This window comes from Fusarium subglutinans, assembly GCF_013396075.1.
Source record: "Fusarium subglutinans strain NRRL 66333 chromosome Unknown NRRL66333_c0000009, whole genome shotgun sequence".
In the NCBI taxonomy this organism is placed as follows: domain Eukaryota; kingdom Fungi; phylum Ascomycota; class Sordariomycetes; order Hypocreales; family Nectriaceae; genus Fusarium; species Fusarium subglutinans.
In genome coordinates, this window is record NW_023502072.1 from 1 (window position 1) to 25,660 (window position 25,660).

Consider the following 25,660-nt stretch of genomic DNA (forward strand, 5'->3'; position numbering starts at 1 on the left):
ATAAAAAAAAAGTATATTATTTACCTTGAAGAAAATAAAAGTAAAAAAGAAAAATAAAAGGGAAAAGGCTATATAGCTATTATAGTAAAATCTAGCTTAGATTATATTTATATTTAAGGTATAAATAATAATTTAGCTAAAAAGGACTTTTAAGTATAGTATATAGCTATTAAAATTATTAAAAAATACTAATATATAAGAAAAGCTTAACCTAACTAAAGAAAGTTTTATAATAATATATATATTAATATAATTAAAAATAAAGGTTAGAAAGAAGGTTTAGGGCAATTAAAAGGTAATAGTAGAGTTAAGTTTATAAGTTAGTTATAAGGTTAGAAAATATACTTTAGGTTTAATATAATAGTGCTTCTAGGGGCTTGAATACCCAAGACAGACCTTACCTAACAATTACCGTACTTGGAACGTCTGGAATGATACTGTGAGGTCCAAGCGGTGCGCAAAGGCAAAAGTAAAGTCGGGAAATCTACTTTTGCAAAGAGAATACTGGGATAAGAACTTTTGATGGTATTCACAAGTTGAAGCAAAGTTTCGTTATACCAAATTGCCATAAGGCCCATAAGACCTTACCCAGACCCTTATACCATGACGAAGATATCCTTCTAAGGAATGACCAAGGTTGCCCCAATGGCAAATCGCAACAAAGACTATCATTGGGCTTGTTCCCGATTCTGGTAGATAGGGTTGGTGGTGAATCCCAAGTTCAGACTCTGCCAATTCCACAGCATGGCGAGATCACCCAGCTCAGCCTCAGAAATTGTCTGCCATCCCATTTCGAACTGTGGTTGCCCAGCAGTGAAGCTCTGCATGCTACTGGTGGTATGGTCAGGCCAGGCCTGCCCATTTGATGCAGTGGCATCCATCTGCTGAGCGTAGGTGTAGTTCTGAAACTGATGGTCCTGAATATTCTGAGGAAACGGCATTGAAGGCTGCTGACCAGCCTGCACTGCTGGAACCACTGGAGGTGGATTGCTGTATGGTTGATATTGGGCAGCGGGCAGAGCATGCTGCACAGGCTGAGACAATACCTGTACCGGCGCTGGTGCGATTTGGGCTACCTGAGAGCTTGGCAGTCTGGCGGCTGCAGGAACAGGAATAGCACCATTGGCCCCTGGTGGTTGATCGAATCGACGCTTCTTGTGAGCATCGCCAGCCTGCATCCCGGCGGTCGACGGCAGTTTCTTAATCAGCCGTCGTAACACGTCGTAGGGAGCTTTGGCTGTGTTAGTAGCAGTGCGCAGCTTCTTCAGAGTCGCGAAGGCTCTGGCGATCGAGCCGATGACTTCTTCGCGACGTGGCACGATTCCATCCTCAGCGTGAATGATGACTGAGCACAGAAGAGCCGCTGTGTCGAAGATACAGAATGGCACGAAGTGGAAGGTCGTGTCTCTGGTCCAGACGTACTCGAAGAAACGGTGCACAGCATCCATGAGGCGAAGGGCGTAGTCAATGCCTGTCTCTCGGAACTCGAGATCGATAGGAGGCGCCGTTGACCTCTTCATCGACTTGGCCATGTAGCCTCTGAAAGGCCCAAGAGCAATGGAGAGGGTGCAAGTATGCATGTAGTGACGGTGCAGGGCAATCCACGGCAGATCCTCGTTAGCAGGGGTATTGGGGTGATCCAGAGCATACTCAGGCGGGAAGGTCTTCATGAAGCCTTCTAATATGGCCTGATAGTCTCGGATCTCTTCAGGCTCAGTAAGAATCTTCGGTGGACCAAAGCGCTTGAATATGAGGCTAACAAGTTCTGACTGAAGCTTGAGATGCAACATGGGAGAAGCTGGGTAGTCTTCGAGGGTAAGACTCGGAAGACCGACGTCACATTCCGCACGGTCGATGAGCATTGGACGAGCCAAGAGTGATGAAACAAGCCTGTAATCAATTAGTATTCTCGGAGTACAATTTGCAGACAATACCTACCAGTCCCAGGAGTCAACGATACACCATAGTCGTCTCTTCATCTCCAGCTCAAATCCTGGCAATTGGCCTTCGGGCTTCTTATGAAGATCTAGGCAGTAGTTAGCACTACGCTACTCAGTCACTGACCTCGACGTACCGATCATCTGGGCTTCTCGTACCACAGCACCCAAAACTTGCCAGCACTCTGCAAATCGCGCCTCAGCCTTGAACCAGTAGCACGAATGCAAGAGGTACTGGACTGTGTAAACATGCCCATGGCCTACAGGGATGGCGCTGTGAAGCTCTCGAGCAGCATCGTGATACTTCTGCGTCAGTTCCTTGACAGATTCACCAACATCACTTTCGATCTTGGCTCGGAGCTGGCCATCAACATGCTGCACGGAACAAGCGCAGACCATGAGTAGCAAGCACGTCCACTGGACGCCACAAGCTCGACCTTTGGTGTAGTCATCCCACCAGCGGGCATACTCTTTGCTGAAGTAGGGTGGGTAGACGATGTAGTAGTAAAAGTTGACCACGTCAAGAAAGCTCTGGACTAAGCAATCTGCTAACTGTAAGATAATGAGCACGCGACAGTATTGGCGGCCTTACCAACGACGGGTCTTGGAGGTAGCACATCCAAAGCACGCTTCAATTGGGCGCTGTTCTTTGGGTCAAGTCTGTACTGCTCAGAAGGTTTTGTACTTCCTGACTGTGTCATGTGAGAAAACGTACGATGAAGAAGAGGGGAAGAGAAGAGTCGAAGACCTACGTCCTGATCGAGCTTTGTCAACATATGAAGACGACTGTATCCAATCGCTTCCAGAACATCGCCAACATCCGAATCGCTCTCGTCGTCCTGTCCCGCCTGATCCCTCTTTCTCTTCACCTCAACAGAAGCGGACCAAGCATCGTCCCCGGGGCCGGCCTTAGTATCATCCCTGAAACGGCATTGGTCGGCGACTTTTCGCTTCTGACAGTTGTTACAGGGCCATTGACGGTTGCACTTCTGCTTCCGCCGATGACACTCTGTACAGGCCGAGCGTAGGAGGGCTTCTGGTTGGGCGAGAGCCTCTAGAGAGGACTTCCGAGAATCATCGGGCATGGTGATGTAGGGGTGAGTTGGACGTGCAGAACAAAGGGCGGGGCATCAGACCTTGGGTTTATCTAGATTTATGTGGTTAGTGATCTACGATCGACGGCTAGTCCCGATATAGTAGGGATTTGCACTGTGTAAGGATTGAAGAGGAGGCTTCGGAGACGGAATAACGAAAACTGGTGCAATAATGTTTTTCCTCAAGGTGAGGCTTGCTATGTCTCAGTTGTTTGGCTGTTCGTCAACGAAAATTCAAGGCAAGACCCCTGCTTTTTGCGATGCCGGGGCTGAGTGAGAGAAGCAACGAGAAAAGAGGGGGCAACACGGACGGAGTAGGCCTTGAGCTGTGAGCAAAACAGGACTGCCCGTCACACAAGTCAATCCACAAAATGATATCGTAGACTAAAATTTTCATTCTCGTTCAGTCCATTCTCGTGTCCTGGAATCCTCTCCGAAGTATTATATTGGCCATTGATCCGAATCCCGCGATATTTGTGTCACACAAATTAAGAACATCCTGGCTAACCTGGTCCAGACGTCTTCCCATAGAGCCAAGCCATATCCATTCAGTCTATTCTGAATAACCAGAATCCAGAATCCTCTCTGTTCTTTAAATAAGGCGGAAGAGCGGGATAGCTGTTGACGAACGGAGGATGCATGCTATGCAGCTTCCCATCGGAAGCGCACCAGACCTGGTTGCAAGGTCCTGGAGGGTTCCTCGGATCAAGGTCCACAGGTTCAACATCTTTGACTATTGTACGAAAAACCTTCTCTGGTAGCGCAAATACACATTCTTTAAACTTGGGTTTGCTCTTGACAAACTGCAGCAGCTTGTTGACAACTACATCGTGCACCTCAGGGTTGGAGATATGACGCTCATTGTACTCTTTCTCAAATGATATGCATAGTCTCCGAAGGTTGGGGAAGCTTGTGCATGACAGAATATCCAGCACAACGCTCAGCTGATTAACATCCAGCTGGTATGGATGGAGCAGCCTGCGTATAGCGTTTGTGTGCTCATCATGGTGTCCGGCACAAGCTTCATTTTCTCTCTGAAGAGGCCACCTGATCTCCAGAGAAGTGACTGCAGCAAGCCTCTGAGGGAGGACCAACTGCCCGATATGCGATATCATTGCTTCGCCAGGCATGGCAATCGTGTTACTCGAGTATAGAAGGTCAATCATCTCAGCATAGCTGCAAAGCTCAGTCAGTATTCTCTTCGAGCTGTGCCCTGCTGCTGATTGCTTACTTCTGCCGACACGAGAGCAGCCAGCTCATCATACTTGTATTTCGGGGCTCGATATCACCATGCTTGCAATCATCTTCCCAAAACCTTTGCTGCCCCCCGGCTACGTCTCGAAGCCTAAGCGTCTCCCCCCGATGGCAAATGCCGCCGAACCACTGCCAGGACTCAACCTTCTCGTCATCAGATGTATGCTTTTCTCTAAAGGATAAGCTCATGTGAAGACGGCGATCACCAAAGGCCAGCCGCAGAATGTCCCGTCGAATATTGGGGGGAAGGTTGAACCATGGAGACTTTTGGAAAAGCGGAACAGGCCTCTCAACCATTTCGCTATAATCTTCATCTTGGAACCCTAGCGGTATGAGGGCATGTGGTCGCGAATTAGGCAACAACGCCATCTCGTCCACATGGTCTCTCCAATGAGGCAGAGAATCGTCCACTCTATCAGGCCACCAATACGACGGCGACATCGGTGAAAATGTGGGAGAGGTTGGCGTCGATGGAATATCTATGGGGTAATAATCCGACCACTGGTACGGTGAGGGATACTGCTCGGCTTCTTCTATCTGTCTCAGTGTTTCTGCTTCAGCCTGATCGCGTCAGGCGGAGGACAAGAATTGCACAGCGACGAACCTGCTTCCAGAATCTCTGGCTGGTCTGGGTCTGGATCTGGGACCCGTCCCATCTCTGAAGAATCATCCATTGTTGCTCCTCAGTGAAATGTGATGGTGGAAGAGGAAAAAGGTAGATGGTGATGATTGTTGCCTGCAGCGTTTCATATGTTGATCAGAGAGCTGACGGTGCACGTGCATTATCCTGCCAATGGGAGTTACGTAATCCAAGATTTGTTTCTGAGGTTCACAGGGTAGATTGAGAGTCTTGACGAAATTATGACGAGATAGAGAATATGTAGATGAAATGGCCAGAATTGAGAGGGACTATTGAAGATGTAGTGTAGATCAAAAGATCATCGTTTGATGCAATGCCCCTGATAGTATACGTATCCGATGGGATTTCATGCATCATAGCTTCGGCTCAGGTTCTCTGTCAGATGTAAACAAAAATTCCCTTGCCCCGAACGTCAGATCATAGTTACTCACTTGTACTCATTCTTCATCTCTCTAAGCTTCTCCATAACACTGGCCGGGTCTGTCTCTCCTGTCGCCCTCTGGATGTCGGGATCCTGTTTGGTCAGCGCTGAAATATCAGCCCTTTTAATGAGAGAGCTTACATCCAGTCTCATGAATACATTATGTTGCTACACAACAAAAATCAGTCATCTGATCTCAATTAACTCCATAGGATGTTCGCGCAACCTTTTCATGTCCGATCGTGTACTTGCCCACCGTGACAGGGTTTGCCTCAGAGAAGCCCAGAAGCTGCTGCACTGGTTCGCTTTGTGATACAGATATTCCAAACTTGGCATTGCTTCGAGTATACTCATGACCGGGCTATATATAGTTAGTGTAACTCCTACGCTAGGTTGACACTGGATCGGGTAACTTACAAAGACGACCGTATCGTCTGGAAGCGATGCAAGATGCTTGTTCAGCGCCACATGCATCTCTTCTGCAGTCCCTTCAAAGAATCTCCCGCATCCTGTCATACCTCTGTGAGAAATTTGTATTTCTGCCAGGCTCTGGGTGACTAACCGCCAGTGAACAAGGTGTCGCCTGTAAAGACTGCCTTTTGATCTCCATCTTGGAAGAAGAAGCAGATACTATCCTGCGTATGACACGGCGTATATATACTAGTTATCGTGATGTTCCCAAGCTTGAAAGTCTCACCATGACTTGGAGTTTTCGTGACTCCTCCGCAGTCCTTGCCTCCAATAATGTCAAGTTTTGGGTTGTTTAGTGCAGCTAGCTAAGTCTTCTCGTTAGTCTGAACAGTCGAAAGGGAGAGGATGCGATACATACAATCTCTTCGTTACCACCAGCGTGATCCCAATGGCTAGACGATGTTAGAGAGAAGCACTGTTAAGCAACATTGGCTGGACGACTGACTGGTGAGTGTTTACTACCGCGACAAGATTGAGTTTGTTTGACTGAATAGCTGCCATGAGAACGGGAACGACCCTGAAGGCCTCGTCAGTAGGGTTTCAAGTAATTCCAGATCAAGCGCTTACTCTTCAGGGTTCGCAGGGTCTATAATCAGAGCGTCGCGGCTCTCATCATCGACAACTAGATAAGCCCAGTTGTCATTGCTTCCCCACCCTGCTAGTAATCAGCGACGTGAAGCAGCAGGCAATGAATGATTGGACGATCACATACACATGGGGATGGGCTGAATGTACATTGTAAAGATGTTTGGGCTGATAAGATAAGAGATGCAAGGCGATGATGCTATCTACAACCGATAGGCCAGTGGCGTAAGTCATTTATAGTCTATCATCCGTACCCCTCTTGTTGAGCTTGTGACGAAATTGCATCCATTCAGCCGAGGCAATTAGAACAAAAGAGGGAATTTTTACAGAGGGGTTTAGGGCGAGACGACGCACTTCCGCCCCCGTCAGTGCCATGCTAGGATGTGAGTGATTGAGCCAAACGTGATTGGTGTTCTAGGCTTATCAGCCGCTACTGAACTCTAAGAGTCAGCGTAGCCAACCGCTAACCCTCAGAGGACGACCCCTGTAACACTTATCTTCATCCGGTATCTGGCGTATAACAGGCACTGTCAAGTCCCTAATCAGTCACAGGGTCGAGTCTCCCATTTTGCGGGGTAACACCGCTGAATCTCAACTTCTACCGATCCATATCTTGAACTTGAGCGGACAGAACCCAACAACAGCCACGCTGTGACACTATCTATTATCATATTCATCATTGCTACAACTCATCGAGATAAAGAATCGAGCAAGTATTTAATTTTATCATTACTCTTCCACTAGAAAATGCCTCCTCATCAGCCCAGTCAGGGCCGCGTCGCTCGCTCCAGGGGCGGTTGCGTAACATGCAGGTCAAAACATGTAGGCATCGGAACTACCCCCGTACTTTCAATGCGTACTCATCCTTTATAGGCAAAATGCGACGAGGCAAAACCGACTTGCAAGTCATGCGCTGCGCGTGGTCAGAAATGCGGTGGTTACCGGCTGGATGTTCGGTGGTCTACCAAGCATGAGAAGCGCACTCGACCGTCTCAATCGCGACATCGTCAGTCGCAAACAGAGGGTTCACTTTCGGCACGGTCCACGGAAGCTCAGTCAGATACAAATTCCCAGGTCTCATATAGATCAGAGAATACGCTTGTCACTGACAGAGATTCCATAAGGTCGGCAGCAGGAATTGTCCCCGATGATTTTGGCACAGCTGCAAACGCGTCAGTCTTTCATCTCAACGGCATTGTGTCACCTTTATTTCCAATGTCTACAGACGGCGACTTCTTCTCACATCAACTGGAACATGAACACGAGGAAGCAAGCCATACTTTTAGCGGCACCGACAGCGAAAATCACGACACATACTCTCTATCAAACATGACGTCCTCGGTATCGCCCTTGCAATGGGGAGACGACTTCCTAGGGTCTGTACACAGCGACAACAACCTAGTTTCAGCTCCGGAAACCCTCTCTATTTCAGTTGGCAACGTGACCTTTGACTTCAATATGCCCTTACCGACAGTTGACCCTGGCAGACTGACTTTCGAAATGGCACCAAATGCAATCACCTATACGCCATCTGTGCTCATCGAATACTGGTTTCGCCATGTCTGTTCTCTCTGGTCCAATTACGATTCCGATGTCAACCTCAACCGCACAATTGCAGCCGCTTTATGGTCCAACTGCGAGCTCGTTTACCTCAGTCTCCAGGCTATGTCGGCCGCCCACTTATCCGCTAAAGTGCCAATGATGCGACAGACCTCTATAACGAACATGAAGGCTGCAGCTGAAATTATGAGAGCTGACTTGCATACCGTCAAGTCGCACCAACTATTCAATACAGTACCTACAAGTCTCTTGTTCTCTCTGATGGGAATCGGCACCAGTATCTGCTGGCTCAATGCCACTCAGTTGGGGCTGCCGTTTCTCTGCGAGGCAAAAGCCATCCTCCATGCTGTCAACAAAAATAAGCATGCATTATCCGACGAACAACGACAATTGCTATCCTTCTTTAACAAGAGTTGGCTATACTGCGAAATGCTATTGTCGATGGTGACATCGAGCTGTAAAAGCTTACAGAAGATGGAAGAAATGGGCGACGTCGAGGAAGCGGTTCCTACCACTGCCCCTGTGACGGCAGACCCAGTCGAACATGTTCCGCATCCGTGGACGGGGGTATCAAGCGACAGTTATAAGTTGTTTATGAGGGCGATGAAGCTTTGTCACAAGTTTCGACGCAAGATCCGGAAACCACAAGATATGTTTGCGTCAGCTAACATCAGCGCCGCCATGCAGCTCATTGAAGAAGCTGCTGTGGTAGAGAAGCAGACTTGCGATCTTGATGTGGAATGTCGTGAGACTATTGGAGAGACGAATGATAAGAAGACGCCCAATCAGCACCTCTTCAACGTTGCCGAAGCCTACCGTCAATCAACCCTGTTACAATTGTACCAGACTTTTCCAGAACTCATCGTACGACGACACGAACTGAATGAGTCACAGGCGAAAGATGCTCAAGCTTTATGGGATAACTGGATCACCCCAATCGCACTGAACTTGGTGGCCATACTCAAACTATTACCTACGGACTCGGGTTGCAAAATGACCCAACCACTACTCTGTGTCTCAGCTAGCACTGGACTTAGGCGAAAACACATCGAAGTCAAGGCCACTACTCCTAGAGATGTTCCCTTCAGCCAAGATTCCAGTCTAGAGGACTGCGACATGATAAATTACCTTGACTTCGCCGGCCTTCACGATGAACTGCCAGAGGAGTCAGAACCAGAGCCAGATCCAGATGCAAATGCGGAAATCATGGCTGCGAGACAATTTCTTCACGAGCGTCTGGAGACATTGAAGACAGTTCTACCACCAAAGCCAGTGGTAGTGGCGCAAGATCTGACCAAAGCTATCTGGCAAGCCTATGACACGGAACAGTGCGCGAAGTATGCGATTCATTGGATAGATGTGATGGATAGTCGGAATTTGAAGTCAAACTGGGGATAGTGTAGTCCATTACGTGTTCTTTAATGATATGATTGTAGATTATATTCGAAACTAAGTAATCCTGCATAGCGTAAAACATCCTTCCTTAAATACATGTTCCCAACACCTTACAGCTTAGGTGGCTTGCAGCACGAAGAGTCACTCATAGCCGCCAGCTTGCTAACCTTATCTGTCGTATCAAATCCTGCCTTCTTAGCGGCCACTTCGCTGGGAGTGACTGAGTAAGAAGGAGGCACGTCCATGACAGGGTTGCAGGTAAAGAAGTGGCGGGGTCTGAGCAGGAGTGTAATCGGCTCAGCTGGCATCACTGGAAAATCCTCTGGGGCGGGGAAATGCGTAATACCAAATGTGTGCCAGAGGACAATATCAGTATTGGCGACGCTCTTGGTACCGTCACCAATCCAAGCACCGAGGCCTCTGGAAGGTTCACCGGAGCTTTGGGCGACGTGGTTGCCAGCGGCCCAGAGCTCATCATCCGCATCTTAAAATGGTCAGCACGAGGTATAAATATGTACGGGTGGAGGATAGCCTACACTTCGTCACATGGACAGCGTGACGAGCAAAGAAGGCTCTCTTCCATACAAGAGAACCTTCCTTGGGCATCAAGTTCGGCACGTCTCGGCTAACAAGCTTGTATGAGACAGGCCTGCCGCTCTCAGAATTGAGCTTGTTCTCATTGACAATGTCCCAGGAGCGAGACGTAGCACCATTGTAGTCTGTGGTAGCTTGGCCAGTGGTCTCGAGCCGGGTACGCTTAGCATAGAAGGCGTTGCCGTAGAGGTTTTCTGGGCTGCCAACTGGGGCATCAGACGGTACGGCATCAACCATGTGAACCGTGTTCTCATGTCCGTCGATGCTGGGGTTGATGCGGAGAAGGAAGAGATGCTGATGGTTATGAGCGTTGACACCTGAGTAGTGGTTAGTCAGAGGATTGTAGCTGTCATTGCAAAACTTACCCTTCTTGACTTGCGTTCCATAGCCTTGCAGATCCTCACCGGGGTTCATGACATAGGTGTTGAGGATACCGGTGAGCTTGATGTCGGGTTGGATGGTACCGTCTTGATGGAACACCCACTGTATTCTGTTAGTAGTTGTCTCTCATTACCTGGACGATGCAGCATACCTGAATGGCGTACTCATAGTTAGCAGCAGTAAAGACATGCTGAACGATAAGCTTCCGAGCACGCGTTACAATGGTCGAGTTATCTCGGAAGTCTGTGTGCTTGAAGAGAATGCCATCGTCTTCCTCATGGATGCATATGGCATTCTCAATCTTGCGGATCTGACCGGTCTGGGTTGGGAGCTCGGCATCGAGATAATGAATGGCACCTTTAACGTTAGCGTGGCGAACCAGCTGAGGAGTGAGAGGCAGCATACCCTTGCAGTCACAGCCAAGTGAGAGACTGTTTGTCAGATATCCGGCACCATACTCGCCTAGATCGAAGGCATGTTTGCGATGATGAGGAGGCTCGGGGTGACCACTAAGTATTGGTGTCAGTGTGAGACTTGTCAAGAAGGGCGGCTGATGACGTACTAGGGAACAACCATCTCAGAAAGAGACATGCGATAGAAGATTGGCCTGACGTTTCCCTTATCGTTGAAGGTAATGTTGTTGAAAACAATGCCCTCACGATAATTGAAGCCGATATGGAACTTCCAGTTCTGCCACTCTAGCTCCCTCCCGTTGACATTGAACGAAACACCCTCTGGCTGGGAGATGTAAATCGGCTTCAAGTCCTTTCTATACCCGCCCTCCTTCTGGATATACAGATGATGATAATCCACCGCCTTGTTTCTCTGAAGAGGTCGTCGAACGCGAGGAATATCGATAGCGATAACCTCCTTCTTCCTTGGATCATAGATCGGATGGAAGTCAAGAGGATATTGGTATTGGCAGTTGTCGACATCTGGGCGGAAGTACATCAGGCCTTGGAACAGGCGTGTGCTGCTGCCGTACCGAGGGTCGTGGCTAATTGTCCATGGGTCGGTGTAGACTTTGTGCATCTCGTCTGCGGCGATTCCGCTGATTCGGCATTGCTCGATGACCTGGGGGTCTTTGCGACAGGCTTCTTCGACTTCGAGCATTTCTTCGACGATGAGCTGTAAGGCAGTCGTCAATTAGCCAACTTTCCAAGTGATTCTTGGAGAGGGGAGATCTCACAATGGGCTGTTGTCCTTCTGCACGCTCCCACTTTGTGATTCTTTGACTCTTCAAATCAACCAGACCATCGTAGACATGGCCTTTGCCATCTCTGGGATCAATGATAACGACTTCTGCAACACGTCGAGGTCTGGAGCCGCTGGAGGGATTAGCAAGCCAAGCGACCATCTCAGCCTTGCGCGGTTCCTGTAGGGTTATGACGTGGAAGTGGACTGCATCGCCATGGTCTTTGCGCACAATAGAGGTAGCGAGGCGAATTTCCTCTCCGCTGAGAGGATCGAAGGGATGGGGGATTGAACTTGACATTGTGACGTGTATTGATTCAAAATGCTGTGTTCGAACTTGATACAAGATGATTCAATTGAGGGCCTTTGGTTGCATCAAATACTTATTCAACAACAGTATGAATATGGCGGATAAACGTAATCGCAACTTGAAAAGCTCCAATCTTTGCCTATAATCAGTATGGGCCGATATTTCGGATCTGTAGACCCCGAACCTGGCCTTCTTTTGGTGAATTATTGTACGGAATCGGGTCCTCGACACGTTCTACCACGATGGGCAAGCCGTCACCAAGTAAGCTCCCCTCAGATATCTCCACCTCGGTCCCATTCCGTTCAGTATCAGGTAAGGAGCTACGCTGGGACATGGCTAGAACTTCCATCTCTCAACGCTCAACTGTATTACATAGCCATGCTAATCAGCCCAGTGTGCTAGTGGAAGAGTGAAGATAGGCCTACCCAAGCTGTTCGATTCCTATCAAGTTCACCCAACTGCTCGCTTCCTTGGACTTGCCTAACTCGGTAAGTGCTGCCTCGGCAGATGGGAAGGGTCAATGGTTGCAGTGCCAAATCTTAGCGCAAAACCTAGGCTAGAGTTGCCAATCACGGTTAGTATGTGACCAGGCTAGCCAGGATTCAACGACAAGCAGGTAGGCCGAAGCAGCACCTTGGTAAGTCAACTCGACACTATCATTGTCTTATCACATATAGAAGCAAGGCCTGATGTGATAACAGTAAAGTGCACCATACAATGCTTCAGGTTGTGTCAAAGAAATGAATTCTGATATGGAGGCTGGCTGTAGGAACCCGACACCCTAGTCTAGAAATTTGCTTTGCCAGTAAAGCCTTCGTTCTGCACCAACTCGATCCAGTAATTATCAGGGTCAAGAAGAAATGCGACATTCTTCATCTTTCCATCTGTGAGCTTCTTCTTCCATACAACGTTCAGTCCGTCCAATCGCGCACATGCTGCATCAATATTATCGACAGTCACACCTTTGAAAGTCAGTTTGTTCTACCATAGAGACAAGATGAATTAACTTACAAATATGGCCAAATCCTTGAGGTTGATCGTTTCCATTATGTACTTGTGTTATCTCGTTCTCTCCACCTTGCCAGATGAGAGCGAGCAATCCTTCGCGGCGTGACAAGTCTTCGGTTCCGGTGAAGGGACCGGTTGAGGGATACCCTTAAAGATATGTCTTTGAGCTTCCGTTCTCGCTGTCGAGGGTTTTGATCAGCTTCATTCCAAGATTCTCTGTGTAGTAGCGAACGGATTGAGTGGCGTCGGTGACTCGCAGGGCGTATTGATTCTGCATCAGTGTCAGTTCGCAATGATCCATCATAGGAAAGGCAGGTCCAGACATACAACCCTAGACTGATCAGTAGCATCTGAAAGAACATTCTTACTCGGAGAATTTTGCTCGGTGATGTGGACCCAGTAGCCGTCTGGATCCAGAGCAATCACCTGCTCGTTCCCGGAGGAGACATCCTGCTGGAACGTGTAACCAGCTTTGGCCAGCGTCTGGTAAGTAGACTGCACATCCTCCACTGAAATTGAGATATGGGAAAAGCCGAGATAAGGTTTTTCATTGCCATTGCTCACTCGATAATTCTCGTCACTCTCAGTGCCATAGTTGTGAGTGAGCTCGATCAAGCCTTGACGATCGAAGGTGAACTTTCCATGCGATGGCGAACCTGGGCTGTCGACACCAAGGAAGTACAGATCGAACTTATCCTCAGGAAATGAAAGCTTTTGAACAACACCAAGGCCAAGAAGCTCGTAAAACTGGACTGTACGAGAGCTGTTCAGTATATCCACACGAATTCGGTAATGGTGGTTTTACTTACTCGTTCTTCTGGGATCCCTCACACGAATCCTATTAGCTTGAGGATGAGTATGCACAGGTTCAGTGAGCGGCTCAGAGTGAACTCACATCGCATGATTCAGCTTGTAAGTCCTGGTATCTGTCTTTCGTTCCATGGTGCTGGCTCGAACAATAGTTAGCGTGACAAGGCTCACTATCTGACTTGAGCCTCCTATCCAGGTCTTTAATACTAGGAGTACATGATTGCGTGCTCGTAGAGGGAATGGGCAGAGCCTCAGAGGTGTTCAGGCAACACATACTACTTTCGGTATGGTGAGTCTGGAACACTGTGGGACCAACACCAAGGTTCCCCCTTCGTGATCAAGTGTTCAAAGTTGTCTGTCGGATCCATAGAAGGCTTTGAATCGAATCTAGTCCAGATAGCATTACTAGCAGCGTAAATCTGACCCCGCATGAATTGGATGCTATCACCCCGCACATATCTCCAATACACCATGGTTTGTCAGGGATTCTTGGCATATGCACGAGGAGGGGCACATTATAGAAGGAGGAGTGAAGGACATGATTCAAATATGTAACGAGGGGCTAATCATTCGAGTTGCTGTTCTCGTTGCCACTCCATACTAATCGCACCGAAAGCAAAGGAATACGCAGAGCATGTCTCATTCTATCCGTGGCAAAACAGCCATTGTTACTGGCGCTGGCAGTGGCATCAACCTCGCATTTGCTCAACAGCTTTTGAATGGCGGATGCAATGTACTTTTCGCCGACCTCGCTCTGCGACCTGAAGCTCAGAAGCTGGTGGAGGCTTTTGCTGGGCACGACGCAGCCGCAACTCCGTTGACTAAACCGTCACGCGCTTCAAGATATCTCGATATCCTATCTAAATGACGTCTGTCTCCATGCGGCGAACGTAGATAAGTGGCCAAACCATAAAGGGGTTCGCAATGCCGCTACTCCCAGCAAAGTAAGTCCAGACTGTGCCATCCTAATTGTGACTAGTGCAACGCGTGGGTTACACCAGAGACCGCGATCTCGCTTCATTTCCCCGCACGATAACGAGCATCCCTGGAAAGGCTTATCTCGGCACTCTTGACCCTGGGGGAACTCCTTGGCATTCTTATCAGCTCGGTTGCAGTCTATCAACACTTGGTGATGGGGTTTATTTAAGATATATACCATCGTGTTGAACGTGTTTACTGTTGAGAGCAATAAGGACTCGCATAGATCAAGTTTTGGCAGATATCGCCAGCTATTTTCACCATGGCCGATCAGACTCCTCATCAGGTTACAGAAGGGCACCTGCGGCCGCGTCTGAGCAGGTTGACTATGGTCGCAATGACGTTTGCTATTCTCAAGTGAGTAGATCGGCATTTCCCTTGTTAACGAAAAAACTCAGTACCTGACTTCTACAGCACTTGGATCGCGTTAGGCGGCACAATTGGAATCGTAATGCCGTCCGGAGGCCCAGTCGCGCTCCTGTACGGCTTCATCTTTTGTGTTGCTTGCAACTTTGCTCTAGCGTTTAGTCTCGGCGAGCTTGCAGCTATCTGGCCAACAGCAGGCGGACAGTATCATTTCGTATACGCTCTCAGCAGTGAGCGATGGAAGAGGTTTCTGGTATGTCCAAGTCTCCGGCATGATAACATGTGGAGAAGCTAATGATATTCAGAGCCTTTGTGCGGGATGGATCAATATTGCTGGCTGGCTCACGCTTGTAACAACAGAAGCGATCTTTTCTGGTAAATCTTCCTTACCAACCAAGGACGCCCTTTCGCTAAATGGAATCAGCCATGTTTATAGCTGCCGCTATTGTCGTCGCGTCGGGAAGATCCACGCCAGTCGATTCTTGGACAACATACCTTGTCTTCCTTGCCATCATCACATTTTCGACTATCGTGAACATCTGGGGGAATTCGATCCTTGGGCCTTGGAGCAACTTCGCTCGTACGTTTACCCTAACGGAACCCGAGATATAGCTTTCTAACATTGTTACCAAGTCTACTGGTCAATTCTAAGCGTTGTCATCATCAGCATCATTCTATTGTCCATGTCAGAAAAGACCAGCGCTGAGTTCGTTTTCACAACATTCAACAACGAGACGGGATGGTCAGATGGAATGGCATGGCTTCTAGGTCTACTTCAATCCGCTTTATCATTGATTGGATTTGACGCGGTTCTGCATATGACTGAAGAAATGCCTAACCCCCATCTGGATGCTCCCCTTGCAATTGTGTATGCTATCGGCGTTGGCGGTTCTACGTGAGTATCAAAATCCTGTCCAACGCAATTTGGAAAGAATACTGACCCCAGCAGTGGCTTGATCTTCATCCTAGTCATCCTCTTCTGTCTGACTGATGTTGACAAGTTGGTCAGCTCTCCTACCGGCCAGCCTCTGATCGCTCTTTTCGACCAAGCCACGAACAGCAGAGCAGCATCTACCATCATCAGTTGCATGCTGGGGTTATGTTTCATCCACGGCACAAACGGATCTATCACCACCACGAGTCGATTGATATACTCCATGGCTCGAGATAAAGGCTTCTTTTTCTCTCGATATTTCAACCACATCAACCCGAAGTTGGAAGTTCCAGTTCGTACGATCATCTTCACCTACATCTTTAATGTGCTATTTGGTGCCCTTTACCTAGGACCTACAGTGGCCTTCAACGCGTTTATCGCGTCTTGCACGATTCTCCTAAACATATCATATGCTTTCCCGATTTTCGTTTTGGTCATTCGAGGCCGAGGTATCCTCGCTCCGCATCAGCACCCTCATACGCCGTGGAAGCTTGGAAAGTTCTGGGGATATCTGGCCAACTGGACAGCTTGTTTGTATGTTTCGGTAACTTCAGTGGTATGTTGGATTCCAGCAAAGGGAAACGAGCCACTAACATGAGCACAGCTTTTCTGCTTCCCCCCGTCGTTACATGTCACTGGAAACACCATGAGTACGTATTTTCTGTCTCTTGTAATTCTTCGTCAGCTCACATCATCACAGATTATGTTTCTGTCGTCATAGCGATCTGCTGTCTTGCCATTGCGATTTATTGGATTGCTCGCGGGAAGACTTTTGAGGGGCCTGTAAGTCTTGTCTCTCTCTCGTATGTTGGCCGATATATGATGCTAACTGGTGGATCAGAACCTCGAAACAATTATGGCGCAAAGAGAAGAGGTGGCTCATACGCCTGGCCATGGCAGACGTGGCGAGAAAGAAGATGTTCAAGATCATTCTGTATCTGCGTAGATTATGTGATAGGTTTCCTCTCATCGCTGTATATTAATACTAACAACGTCTTTCGCAAGAGCAACTGATCATTATTTAGCAAGCTTAAGAGTTACGCTTGCTGACAAACGTAAAATACACAAGTCTAGACTTAATGCCTGCAAGAGATTTTCGATCACTTCCCAAGCCTCTTATTTATAGATTGGGAGTCGAAACGGAGAAGGTACAGGGTAGTCATCAGCCGATTTCAGGGTCGGAGTTCAGCGTATTTCAGCGAATGAGACTCTGATGAGCTGGATGCGAGTCATTTTGAGCTTTTCCTAAACAGGACATCTTGATTGCTTATCTCTGATAAGATAAAGCTTGGGGCCGGACTCGTGCCAAGACCTTTGTGAGACAGATCCCCAAGTGCCCATTTTCTTCAATTGATTTAACGATTGTATGTTTCTTGAATAGTACACACTAAATTGCGTTGTATCACAAGATAGCAAGAGCAGTTAAGGATTAAAAGCAAGTCAATTATGGCGGGAAGCCCTTTGTACTTCGTCATACTGACAGTAATTAAATCATGGTACATTATAGTCGAGCCCCAAAGCGTAGATATGAAAGCTGAAAAAGCAACATACTACGCAAAGAGAACCTTTTACAAGACATATTGCTTCCCAAGACCTTGATTATCAGCATCTCCTTTTTCAATATAACAGGGAGATCCTCCCATCGACAGGACAATGACCCTTAGGCAATGTGGTCACTCTTAAACTGTTTTGCTTACATCCTTTGCTGCATCGCTTTTGCCGCGGATGATGGTCGAGAGATCGCCGAGAGGTAGCATGATGGGGAAGTCGACCGACATGAGGATAAGGGACCCGAACAAATACCATCCGATCAATGTTATAGCAAACAATATGCCCGCTCCGGCATGCTGGCACTTGAGCGCGAGATCAGCCTTCCCTTGTGAAACGGCGAAGAAGGCAGCGGCAAGGCAAGAGACTGTCACAAGGTTAATGAGTGTTGTATGAAAGAGAGGTGGTCGAGCTTACAGCAAGGAATAAGAAGGAGGAGGATGGAAAACAGAGCGATGTTGGTTCTAACAGCCGCTATAGTGTAGAATGTACATAATATAGCCATGGCAACTAGAAAGAATGCGAAAGTCGAGTAAAATTGTGGTTGAGCGAGACCATTTGCAGCGGTACCATCAGTCGAATATGTGCTGTATGCGCCAGAGTCAGGGTCAATAGTTGTAACGAGGGTGATGAAGAAGCCTCCGAAAGTGAAGAAAATGGTCGAGGGAAAGGTGTTTCCTAGAAGACAGATGTTAGCTAAGGAATTGAAACGACGAAGAGTTACTTGGTACCGAGAATCCATTCGCCAACGCCTCCCAAAACTAGAAGCAGGCCGCCCAGGCCAAGGTAGGCACCGCTATGATCCATTAGCCAATGCATACGGTAAAAGGGGTGAAGATACCTACACGTTCGCAGCGGCAACAAAGCCTCCAGATCCCTGCCATCCAAGCAAGCCAATGGATAGTGGCGTGGTGCACAGCAAGAATCCCGCCAAAGCTGTACTGGTAAGTATCGTAGGGACTATTGGAGACAGTGCTACATACCAACTGGAGTAGGGTTGCCAAAGGTCTTTCGAAGATCTCCCTTGACTCTATTCTGTGGTTGAAGATAAAGCTGCTCGAACAACTCTGGCGAGATGGGGATGCTCTGGGCTGTATGCACATGATCCATCTCTTCGCCATCGCTTCGAGGCTTGCCATTGACGCTGTTGCGGGGAGACATGTTGAGGTTGGTATATGAGAAGACGCGTTCGTGTCTGAGATTGGTAGGGAAGGGCTATGGGAGACAAGGGAGCTCAAGCTTGATGACGACAAATAGTGAGGGGGAGCTTCAATGCTTTATAGGCTACAGCATAGCTACGAAGAAGGAATAGAGTTTCCATATGCCCGGCCCTCAGGGCGAGGAAAAACAGGGGAATGGCTTACACCAAGAACTATTGATCTTCTCCTAGCGTCTGTCCTCTTTATTTCCTACCCCTTTAGCGTAGGTTGATAGTCTGGGGAAGTGGGCTCTGTCTGGACAAGACATGCGGAGATGTTACATTGGCTTGCAGTCAGATCCATGCACAAGAGACCGCTAGGTCCAAGCCAATCTAAGATCGTCCGCAATGCCGAATAAACGCGAACCTCCGTTATCTCTTGTCCATGGATAACTGTAATCCGGAACGATGATCAACCCCGACTACTCGATACGGTGATTTACTTGACACGTTGGCTTGCAGTCATATCTATGATAAACATGGGGTTGAGATACTTCTATGTGCCTTAGGCCTCACTGCATCACAAGGGAGACGTTACTAGTTCTAAGTCAAGGAATGCTTCATTGAATCAACCAGGAAACTCAATGATCCTCCTTGGCAAGATGATGCTTGGACATCAAAGTCCAAGTCATCCGGTCGAGCGGCAGACTATATAAACTACAGACGCGTCGATCAAGGGATATACCCAGTATTATATGCCACTGGCTCAGCAAAAACAAGTATAGCCTATTTGACAAAGTGTTTAGAATAGTGCGACGACCAATAGGCGCAGTCATGAGCTAAATGCGGAGCGGAGACGGGTCCGAGCTGCGGGATCACCCCCGCACTGCAACTCAACACGAACGAGTCACGAGTGAACCAGCGTTGAACTAGCGAGATGAAAGATCCAAAAAGAAAGCATCGACATGGAGATCATGGTACATTAACATTTGAGAGTTGGTGTGGTGATTAGATAAAACGGGTTAGGTCGGTGTAGAAGACGGTGAGGGATCGCGCGGAGGTTGCGGATATCAAATTACCGATATCTACCTTTCATGCTAGTTAGATGTTGTCACTACCGTGGGTAACAGTTATCCAATCTACCAATCTGATAAAAGTACGGGTGTTTATTTGCCAGATATGCTTGAACTGACGTGCGCGCTTTGACGATGAACGATACCACGTCAACGTCCAGATCGACAGATCAGCTAGATCCGGTGCCTTCAGCTTTGACGTGTTCCCACTCAGTGTCCTGAGTCAATGCTTCATCCTCTTCAGGGAGCTGCTTTTCCAGCCCGTCAAGAACAGCTTTCAAGCCATCCAACACCTTGGGATTATTCACCCTCTGAATCCTTTGCTCCAGCTCCCTGATCTTATCCTTCAACTCTTGCGTTTTGGCATCAGCCAGATCAACCACCTCAGCATCTTTCTCTTCCTCCTCCTTCATACCGTTCTCCTTTTCGTCCTGCAGTTCAATACCGTCACCCCAAGCTTCCGCAAAAGCCTGCGCCATGTTGTGATCCTTGATCGCAAACACAATCTCATCCACGTATTCCCATCTCTCCTTCAGCTTTGACTTATCGTATCTTGGAGTGAGAACAGATTTCCAAGCTCTTGCTATTTCGCCAACCGGATTTCCGTGCGCACCGCAGCCCCAAGCTCCAAGGACAAGTCGTTTGCACCTTTTGACCATAGCGATTCGCATAACGGCCCTCATCTTGGCTTGCGCCGTATCGCGGTCCTTCTTGTTGGCGTACGATGCCACCCCCTCCTCATCAAGCTCGAATTCCGGGCCACGGATCATTGCTGCCGTGATGCAATCGACGTAGAACCGATCCTTCTTGTCTATAACATTCCCGTCTTCATCTCTGAAGACCAACACTGTTGGAGTCCAAATCGAGGAAAGCTCGGGGAGTCGGTACCACTCATCCTTGAGAGAAGGATATAGCGTAGTGCGCATACATAATGATTCCTCTTGACTGTTCGCACCGTTTAGAAATCCACCTCCAGGGTTCAGAGGCGAACCCATGTTCAAAATTGCCACATGAGCTCTCGTATTAACAAAATCTGTTTTAACGCCCGCCGGTGTCTCAATGTTGAGAAGGTCTCTTGCTGCAATCAGCGTATCGACTTCCCTGATTGAGATTCTTGGTGGTTTGAGCTTTGCCAAATCCTCGTGAGGATCTTCAGCACGTTCTGTAGATTTGCCCTTGGGTGCTGCATCACCCTTGTCGTCTTGTTTCTTCAAAAGCTTTCCATATGGTTCAGGCAAGACTGTTGTGTTCATGAAAGGGATGAGCTCTGCTGAATTGATTCCTTTCTGAGCACCGGGATATGCCGTGAGGAGGCCGGGAATGACCTTGTTGATGGTGGCTTTGGCCTTTTTGGAGCGTGCATCTTTGCGAAAAGCCGCTGGTGGTCGGCCGACAGATGGCTCTGTGCGTCCCATAGTAATCTTCCGTGAGTCGTGAATCTGTTTGTGAGATGAAACTCGGAGTTTTGCGACGCTGGTGACTGAGTTCGAGATTATCAATTCGGGCGTCTTCAGTGGACACCTTTTGGTTGGGGACCTTGATGAGCAGCGCCCCAGATCAGCGCACAATTACCTACAAAGGTGTTTTGGGCTTGGAATTACTTTTGTGGCGATACACAAAGGGACCCGTAAAATTGTTTGTCACACTGAAGCATCATAGAGACGTCAAATGCTGCGCAGACTAGATCGTCGCCACTGATGAAATGACTGCCTGGCCTCGTCACATGATCAAGACCAATGTCCGTCTTTCGGCCGAGACCTTGAAGACGGAAAACACCAAGACGCCGACAAACTTTAAACTCACGATACATGATACGATAATTGTAGCATAATGATCTCGATGCCAATTGATGAGATTGAAAGATGATTCATGACGTCAATTTTAGCCACGTATTTATGGCCTCAAGAAGCCAGTCTTGGCATTTGTAACAAAGACATGGAATAGAATAATTCATTAAAATCACATGAAGTACCACGTCTCGATATTTATAATCGCCAATCACTCTTCAGCCTAGCAACATGTGATCAGCCTTGCCAGCACATGAGAAACCCCAATTCCATGCACGATCAAGCCTCGGCCGGAGTTTTGGTAGGGAACGCACGGCAAATAGTGGACTGATGCGATCCACAGTCGGCTTTTCTCGTATCCATTTCCCCTACAAACTCCGTCGGACATTTTAAGCATGATTCCAACAGCCCAAGCTTCTTATCTCTAATTAACACAACCCTTGTCTAGCAACTGTCAAAACCACGTTTCGGTGGATCCAGACAAGAATTATCGAGAATGTCGGCGCTGCCAGACTGCGATTTCCGACCTGCCGGAGAGATTATGCAGACTTCATCATCAAGATCTAATTACGTTCCTTGATACCCGCAAGATCGAAAGGTGCTGGACCCCCTTCTGCCCAAATCTGTATCTCACCACGCCCAAATCCGTCCTGTGACTCCGTCGTCACAGCAGGAATCACCTGTTGCTCACCCCGGCTTCGAGGCCCGCTCGCCGGCGTTCCCGACGAAATGGAAGCCCGATCTCCCCATATTATTATAAAGGGCTCTTCCTCCCGTCTTGGAAGTCCTTTTGAGGAATAGTATGAGCAATCATTGCAGATTTACAACATCATCATGTCTTCTAGACCAGATTTGCCAAGCTCTTGTGTGAGCGACGATGAAACACTACGACAAAAGACACCAGAGTCCAAACAGCGACATAGACCACTGGTGAAACTTCTTTTTGACAGAACGAGAGTTGATCAAGCTGTCGAGAACCATAACTATCCTGGGTCAGGCTCCTTTGAAGATCCGTTCGTTGTTAGCTGGATCCCTGATGATACAGGGAACCCGCTCAATTGGTCCAAGTGGTTGAAATGGACCATCACCATGGTTTCAGCCGCAACATGTTTTGCTGTCGCGTTTAGTTCAAGTGCCTATACAGGTCAGTATTATAGCCCTCGCCAATCGATGTAGCTGACATGTCATACGACAGGTACTATTGTGCCGCTCATGATCCACTTCAAAGCAAGCCATACACTCGTCACGGCCGGTGTCTCATTCTACGTCCTGGGTTTCGCAGTCGGACCTCTCCTCTGGGCACCACTCTGTGAAATCTACGGTCGACAAATTATCTTCATTATTAGCTATGGTTTGTATGTTGTCTTCAGTGCAGCATGTACAGCCGACAATGGTGTTGCAACTCTTCTGGTCCTTCGCTTCTTTTGCGGCACCTTTGGCTCATCGCCTCTGACCAATGCAGGAGGCGTTATCTCTGATATCTTTAACGCCGACGAGCGTGCCATTGCTATGGCATTCTTCTCTTTGGCACCTGCACTGGGACCTAGCTTGGGCCCCTTCATCGGTGGCTACTTGAGTGACGGTCAAGGTTGGAGATGGGTAAGCTAAGCATGTCCTAGTGTTTAACATCATGCACTAACCATGTTCTCCAGGTGATGGGATTGATGGCCATTGTTGCCGGATTCTTCTGGGTACTTGATATGTGCTGTTGCCCTGAAACCTACGCACCCTACATTCTCCAGAACCGCGCCGACTTCTTGTCCAAGAAAACTGGCAAGGTTTACATCTCCATCTACGAACACCAGGGTAAAGCCGATCCACCATCCGTCGTCCTCAAAAAGGCCCTCATTCGTCCTTGGCAACTTCTATGCTTCGAACCCATCGTCCTTCTTCTCTCAATCTACGTCGCTATTCTCTTCGGAACTCTTTATATGCTCTTTGGCGCATACCCTGTTGTCTTCCAGCTTGAGAGGGGTTGGTCTGCTGGTAAGGGAGGACTGGCCTTCCTTGGAGTTGCTGTCGGAATGATCAGTGCCATTCCCACGATTGGCCTCATCAACATATGGTACATGAAGGTCACAAAAAGGTTCGGCAACGAGCCTGTGCCCCCCGAGTATCGTCTCCCTGGATGCATGCTCGGCGGTATCTGTGTCCCTGTTGGCATGTTCTGGTTCGCATGGTAAGTTGAGGCTCTGGTGTATTGTATTCCTCTACTAATAAGCAATAGGACATCGTATCGTTCAGTTCATTGGATGTCCCCAGTAGCCGCTGGCGCCCCCTTTGGTCTCGGCATGTCACTCGTCTTCCATAGCATCTTCAGCTACCTCATCGATTCCTACACCATCTATGCTGCATCAGTTTTAGCATCCAATGCTGTGCTACGGTCTCTTTTCGGCGCCGCCTTTCCTCTCTTCACCAAGCAGATGTACGACAACCTGGGAACCCAGTGGGCCAGTTGTGTTCCGGCCTTTCTATCACTCGCCTGTCTACCGATGCCTTTCGTCTTTTTCAAGTACGGCCCTGCTATTCGACAGCGATGTAAATATTCGGCAAGGGCCGCACAAGCGTTGGCTATGGCAAAGAAGGGCTAGATCTTGAGGCGTTGCCAGACCATTTCTTACTAATTTCTACTTAATACTGTTTCTTGACATTGATGGACTATAAGCGGCATACGGAAGGAGATATTGAATCGCCTTAGAAATAGAGTATTTCACCAGTCATAGAGTATATAGAGTCAACTCAACTTTGTTCATTTTCAACCAATTATGCCTCACGAAGCTCAAATTCCTAATTCTGCAGCTTCAATTAGTGCACTGCTCGTGAGAAGCAGCAGTATTGGTGATTGCATTAAGACTTTATGTCGGCTGGGAATTACGTGGCCAGTAAAGAGGACGAGTCGCTTTCCAAACGATCTTTGTTTGAGTATAACCCGAATCATCAGGACGTGGTTCCGAGAAAGCGAGTATGAATGTTTAGTCAAGCAATCTATCTGGCATCTATCTAGTTTAAAGACTTCAAAAGTCCTCAGCAGTCAAGCCAACATTCTTCACCTTAGCCAAACGAAGAAGCTCTTGACCGATTGAGAGATCCATAACCCCAGTACCAACACTCTTGTAAATAACAAATCCGGTTTTAAGCCACTTGGTCAAGTCATTCGGGTTTTCAGTGTTTCTGGTTTGGAACAATTGGCCAATCTCTAGCATTTTATCCGTAGGGATCTCAGCTTTGACGAGTTCTCCGGCCTCTTGCAGACAGCCCTCTCGGCTGTCGACTGCAACGGATCCCCCCCGATACCCCACAGAGGAAAAGGGCCCTGACGGGTTGATGACTTGCTTCAGAAGCTCGGGATCGATCTCTTGCATGTCAAGACGGTAAGAACCGATCGCCGCAAGATACCGGGTCTTGCTCAGAGCCTTCTCGGAAGTGAGGTATGATGCTGGGAACAGAGGTTCCGTGCTTGGTGTTGTAAAGAACAAGACGTCTGCATCTACGACCAGAGCCTCCAAAGCGGCGTTGCGGTCATCCTTGGGGTCAAAGGCCTGAAGACTGATATGCGATGGCCATGGTGACTCAGCATTTGACCTGAGCGAGTCTATCAACTGCTGTGTCCTCTCCGCAGAACGGTTGACAATGGTCACAGACTTGATGTCCTTCTCTTTCAACAGAAGTGCTAAGCGAATATGCCACAGAGCTTGCTTCCCCGCACCAAACACGACAATATTCTCTGTGTTACGCCTAAATCGATACGGCAGCATCGAACCCAGCGCAGTTCGGAACGCGGTGAGAGCAGCTGCATTGAGCGTTCCGATGGCTTTACCTCTAGCGTCGCACAGAGTCAAGACACTCTTGAGACCTGCTTCAGAAGGCTTGAGCTTTTCGGTTGGGGTGATACCGACGATCTTTACACCAATCAATTGGTCAGTGGTTCCGGGCATGAACAAGCTGACTTGGCCATCTCGATTGACGACTGCACGGTGAGGCTGGTATTGCTGTTCATTGTTACATGAATATCGAATGAGGGCCTGCTCGAGAGCGCTTGCAAGATCAGTCACGTCGGATGAAGATAGCGTGTCGAGGATGTGATTGACATTGGCGTCTGAGAGAACCGTGAAAGGCATCTTGAAGGGCTATTTTGAGGGTACCCGTAACGTGAGATTGGAAGAAGTCGCTGGTGATAAGCCG

The 25,660-nt window shown here is 48.2% G+C and overlaps 10 protein-coding genes across 10 annotated transcripts; 3 read left to right on the forward strand and 7 right to left on the reverse strand.

Annotated features, from left to right (window-relative positions):
- Positions 1 to 668: 668 nt before the first annotated feature.
- Positions 669 to 3,022, reverse strand: FSUBG_1554 (transcriptional regulatory; the record flags this gene model as incomplete). Its single annotated transcript, XM_036679233.1, has 4 exons — positions 669 to 1,890; positions 1,939 to 2,026; positions 2,075 to 2,482; positions 2,530 to 3,022. 4 exons carry the CDS (start codon positions 3,020 to 3,022, stop codon positions 669 to 671), a joined length of 2,211 nt encoding a protein of 736 aa, XP_036542815.1.
- A 557-nt stretch (positions 3,023 to 3,579) lies between these two features.
- FSUBG_1555 (uncharacterized protein) lies at positions 3,580 to 6,554 on the reverse strand (the record flags this gene model as incomplete). The annotated part of the gene is made up of 12 exons (XM_036679234.1): positions 3,580 to 4,207; positions 4,263 to 4,822; positions 4,890 to 5,021; positions 5,152 to 5,194; positions 5,357 to 5,467; positions 5,595 to 5,707; positions 5,764 to 5,855; positions 5,909 to 6,122; positions 6,176 to 6,209; positions 6,263 to 6,334; positions 6,385 to 6,472; positions 6,530 to 6,554. 12 exons carry the CDS (start codon positions 6,552 to 6,554, stop codon positions 3,580 to 3,582), a joined length of 2,112 nt encoding a protein of 703 aa, XP_036542816.1.
- A 595-nt stretch (positions 6,555 to 7,149) lies between these two features.
- On the forward strand, positions 7,150 to 9,360 carry FSUBG_1556 (C6 zinc finger domain protein; the record flags this gene model as incomplete). The annotated part of the gene is made up of 2 exons (XM_036679235.1): positions 7,150 to 7,224; positions 7,276 to 9,360. The coding sequence occupies 2 exons, from the start codon at positions 7,150 to 7,152 to the stop codon at positions 9,358 to 9,360; spliced, it is 2,160 nt and encodes a 719-aa protein (XP_036542817.1).
- A 107-nt stretch (positions 9,361 to 9,467) lies between these two features.
- On the reverse strand, positions 9,468 to 11,827 carry FSUBG_1557 (primary-amine oxidase; the record flags this gene model as incomplete). The annotated part of the gene is made up of 6 exons (XM_036679236.1): positions 9,468 to 9,841; positions 9,894 to 10,268; positions 10,317 to 10,434; positions 10,484 to 10,841; positions 10,895 to 11,460; positions 11,522 to 11,827. 6 exons carry the CDS (start codon positions 11,825 to 11,827, stop codon positions 9,468 to 9,470), a joined length of 2,097 nt encoding a protein of 698 aa, XP_036542818.1.
- A 1,165-nt stretch (positions 11,828 to 12,992) lies between these two features.
- Positions 12,993 to 13,746, reverse strand: FSUBG_1558 (uncharacterized protein; the record flags this gene model as incomplete). Its single annotated transcript, XM_036679237.1, has 4 exons — positions 12,993 to 13,115; positions 13,172 to 13,596; positions 13,654 to 13,689; positions 13,740 to 13,746. 4 exons carry the CDS (start codon positions 13,744 to 13,746, stop codon positions 12,993 to 12,995), a joined length of 591 nt encoding a protein of 196 aa, XP_036542819.1.
- Positions 13,747 to 14,894: 1,148 nt separating this feature from the next.
- Positions 14,895 to 16,878, forward strand: FSUBG_1559 (HNM1-choline permease; the record flags this gene model as incomplete). Its single annotated transcript, XM_036679238.1, has 9 exons — positions 14,895 to 14,989; positions 15,047 to 15,251; positions 15,304 to 15,373; positions 15,423 to 15,578; positions 15,632 to 15,893; positions 15,948 to 16,488; positions 16,537 to 16,582; positions 16,633 to 16,715; positions 16,774 to 16,878. The coding sequence occupies 9 exons, from the start codon at positions 14,895 to 14,897 to the stop codon at positions 16,876 to 16,878; spliced, it is 1,563 nt and encodes a 520-aa protein (XP_036542820.1).
- Positions 16,879 to 17,611: 733 nt separating this feature from the next.
- Positions 17,612 to 18,641, reverse strand: FSUBG_1560 (GPR1; the record flags this gene model as incomplete). The annotated part of the gene is made up of 5 exons (XM_036679240.1): positions 17,612 to 17,847; positions 17,898 to 18,158; positions 18,212 to 18,276; positions 18,326 to 18,416; positions 18,464 to 18,641. 5 exons carry the CDS (start codon positions 18,639 to 18,641, stop codon positions 17,612 to 17,614), a joined length of 831 nt encoding a protein of 276 aa, XP_036542821.1.
- A 1,220-nt stretch (positions 18,642 to 19,861) lies between these two features.
- FSUBG_1561 (uncharacterized protein) lies at positions 19,862 to 21,106 on the reverse strand (the record flags this gene model as incomplete). Its single annotated transcript, XM_036679241.1, has 1 exon — positions 19,862 to 21,106. The coding sequence occupies one exon, from the start codon at positions 21,104 to 21,106 to the stop codon at positions 19,862 to 19,864; it is 1,245 nt and encodes a 414-aa protein (XP_036542822.1).
- A 1,206-nt stretch (positions 21,107 to 22,312) lies between these two features.
- FSUBG_1562 (major facilitator superfamily transporter) lies at positions 22,313 to 24,069 on the forward strand (the record flags this gene model as incomplete). The annotated part of the gene is made up of 4 exons (XM_036679242.1): positions 22,313 to 22,622; positions 22,674 to 23,077; positions 23,131 to 23,657; positions 23,706 to 24,069. The coding sequence occupies 4 exons, from the start codon at positions 22,313 to 22,315 to the stop codon at positions 24,067 to 24,069; spliced, it is 1,605 nt and encodes a 534-aa protein (XP_036542823.1).
- Positions 24,070 to 24,492: 423 nt separating this feature from the next.
- FSUBG_1563 (uncharacterized protein) lies at positions 24,493 to 25,596 on the reverse strand (the record flags this gene model as incomplete). The annotated part of the gene is made up of 1 exon (XM_036679243.1): positions 24,493 to 25,596. One exon carries the CDS (start codon positions 25,594 to 25,596, stop codon positions 24,493 to 24,495), a length of 1,104 nt encoding a protein of 367 aa, XP_036542824.1.
- Between the last annotated feature and the right edge of the window lie 64 nt (positions 25,597 to 25,660).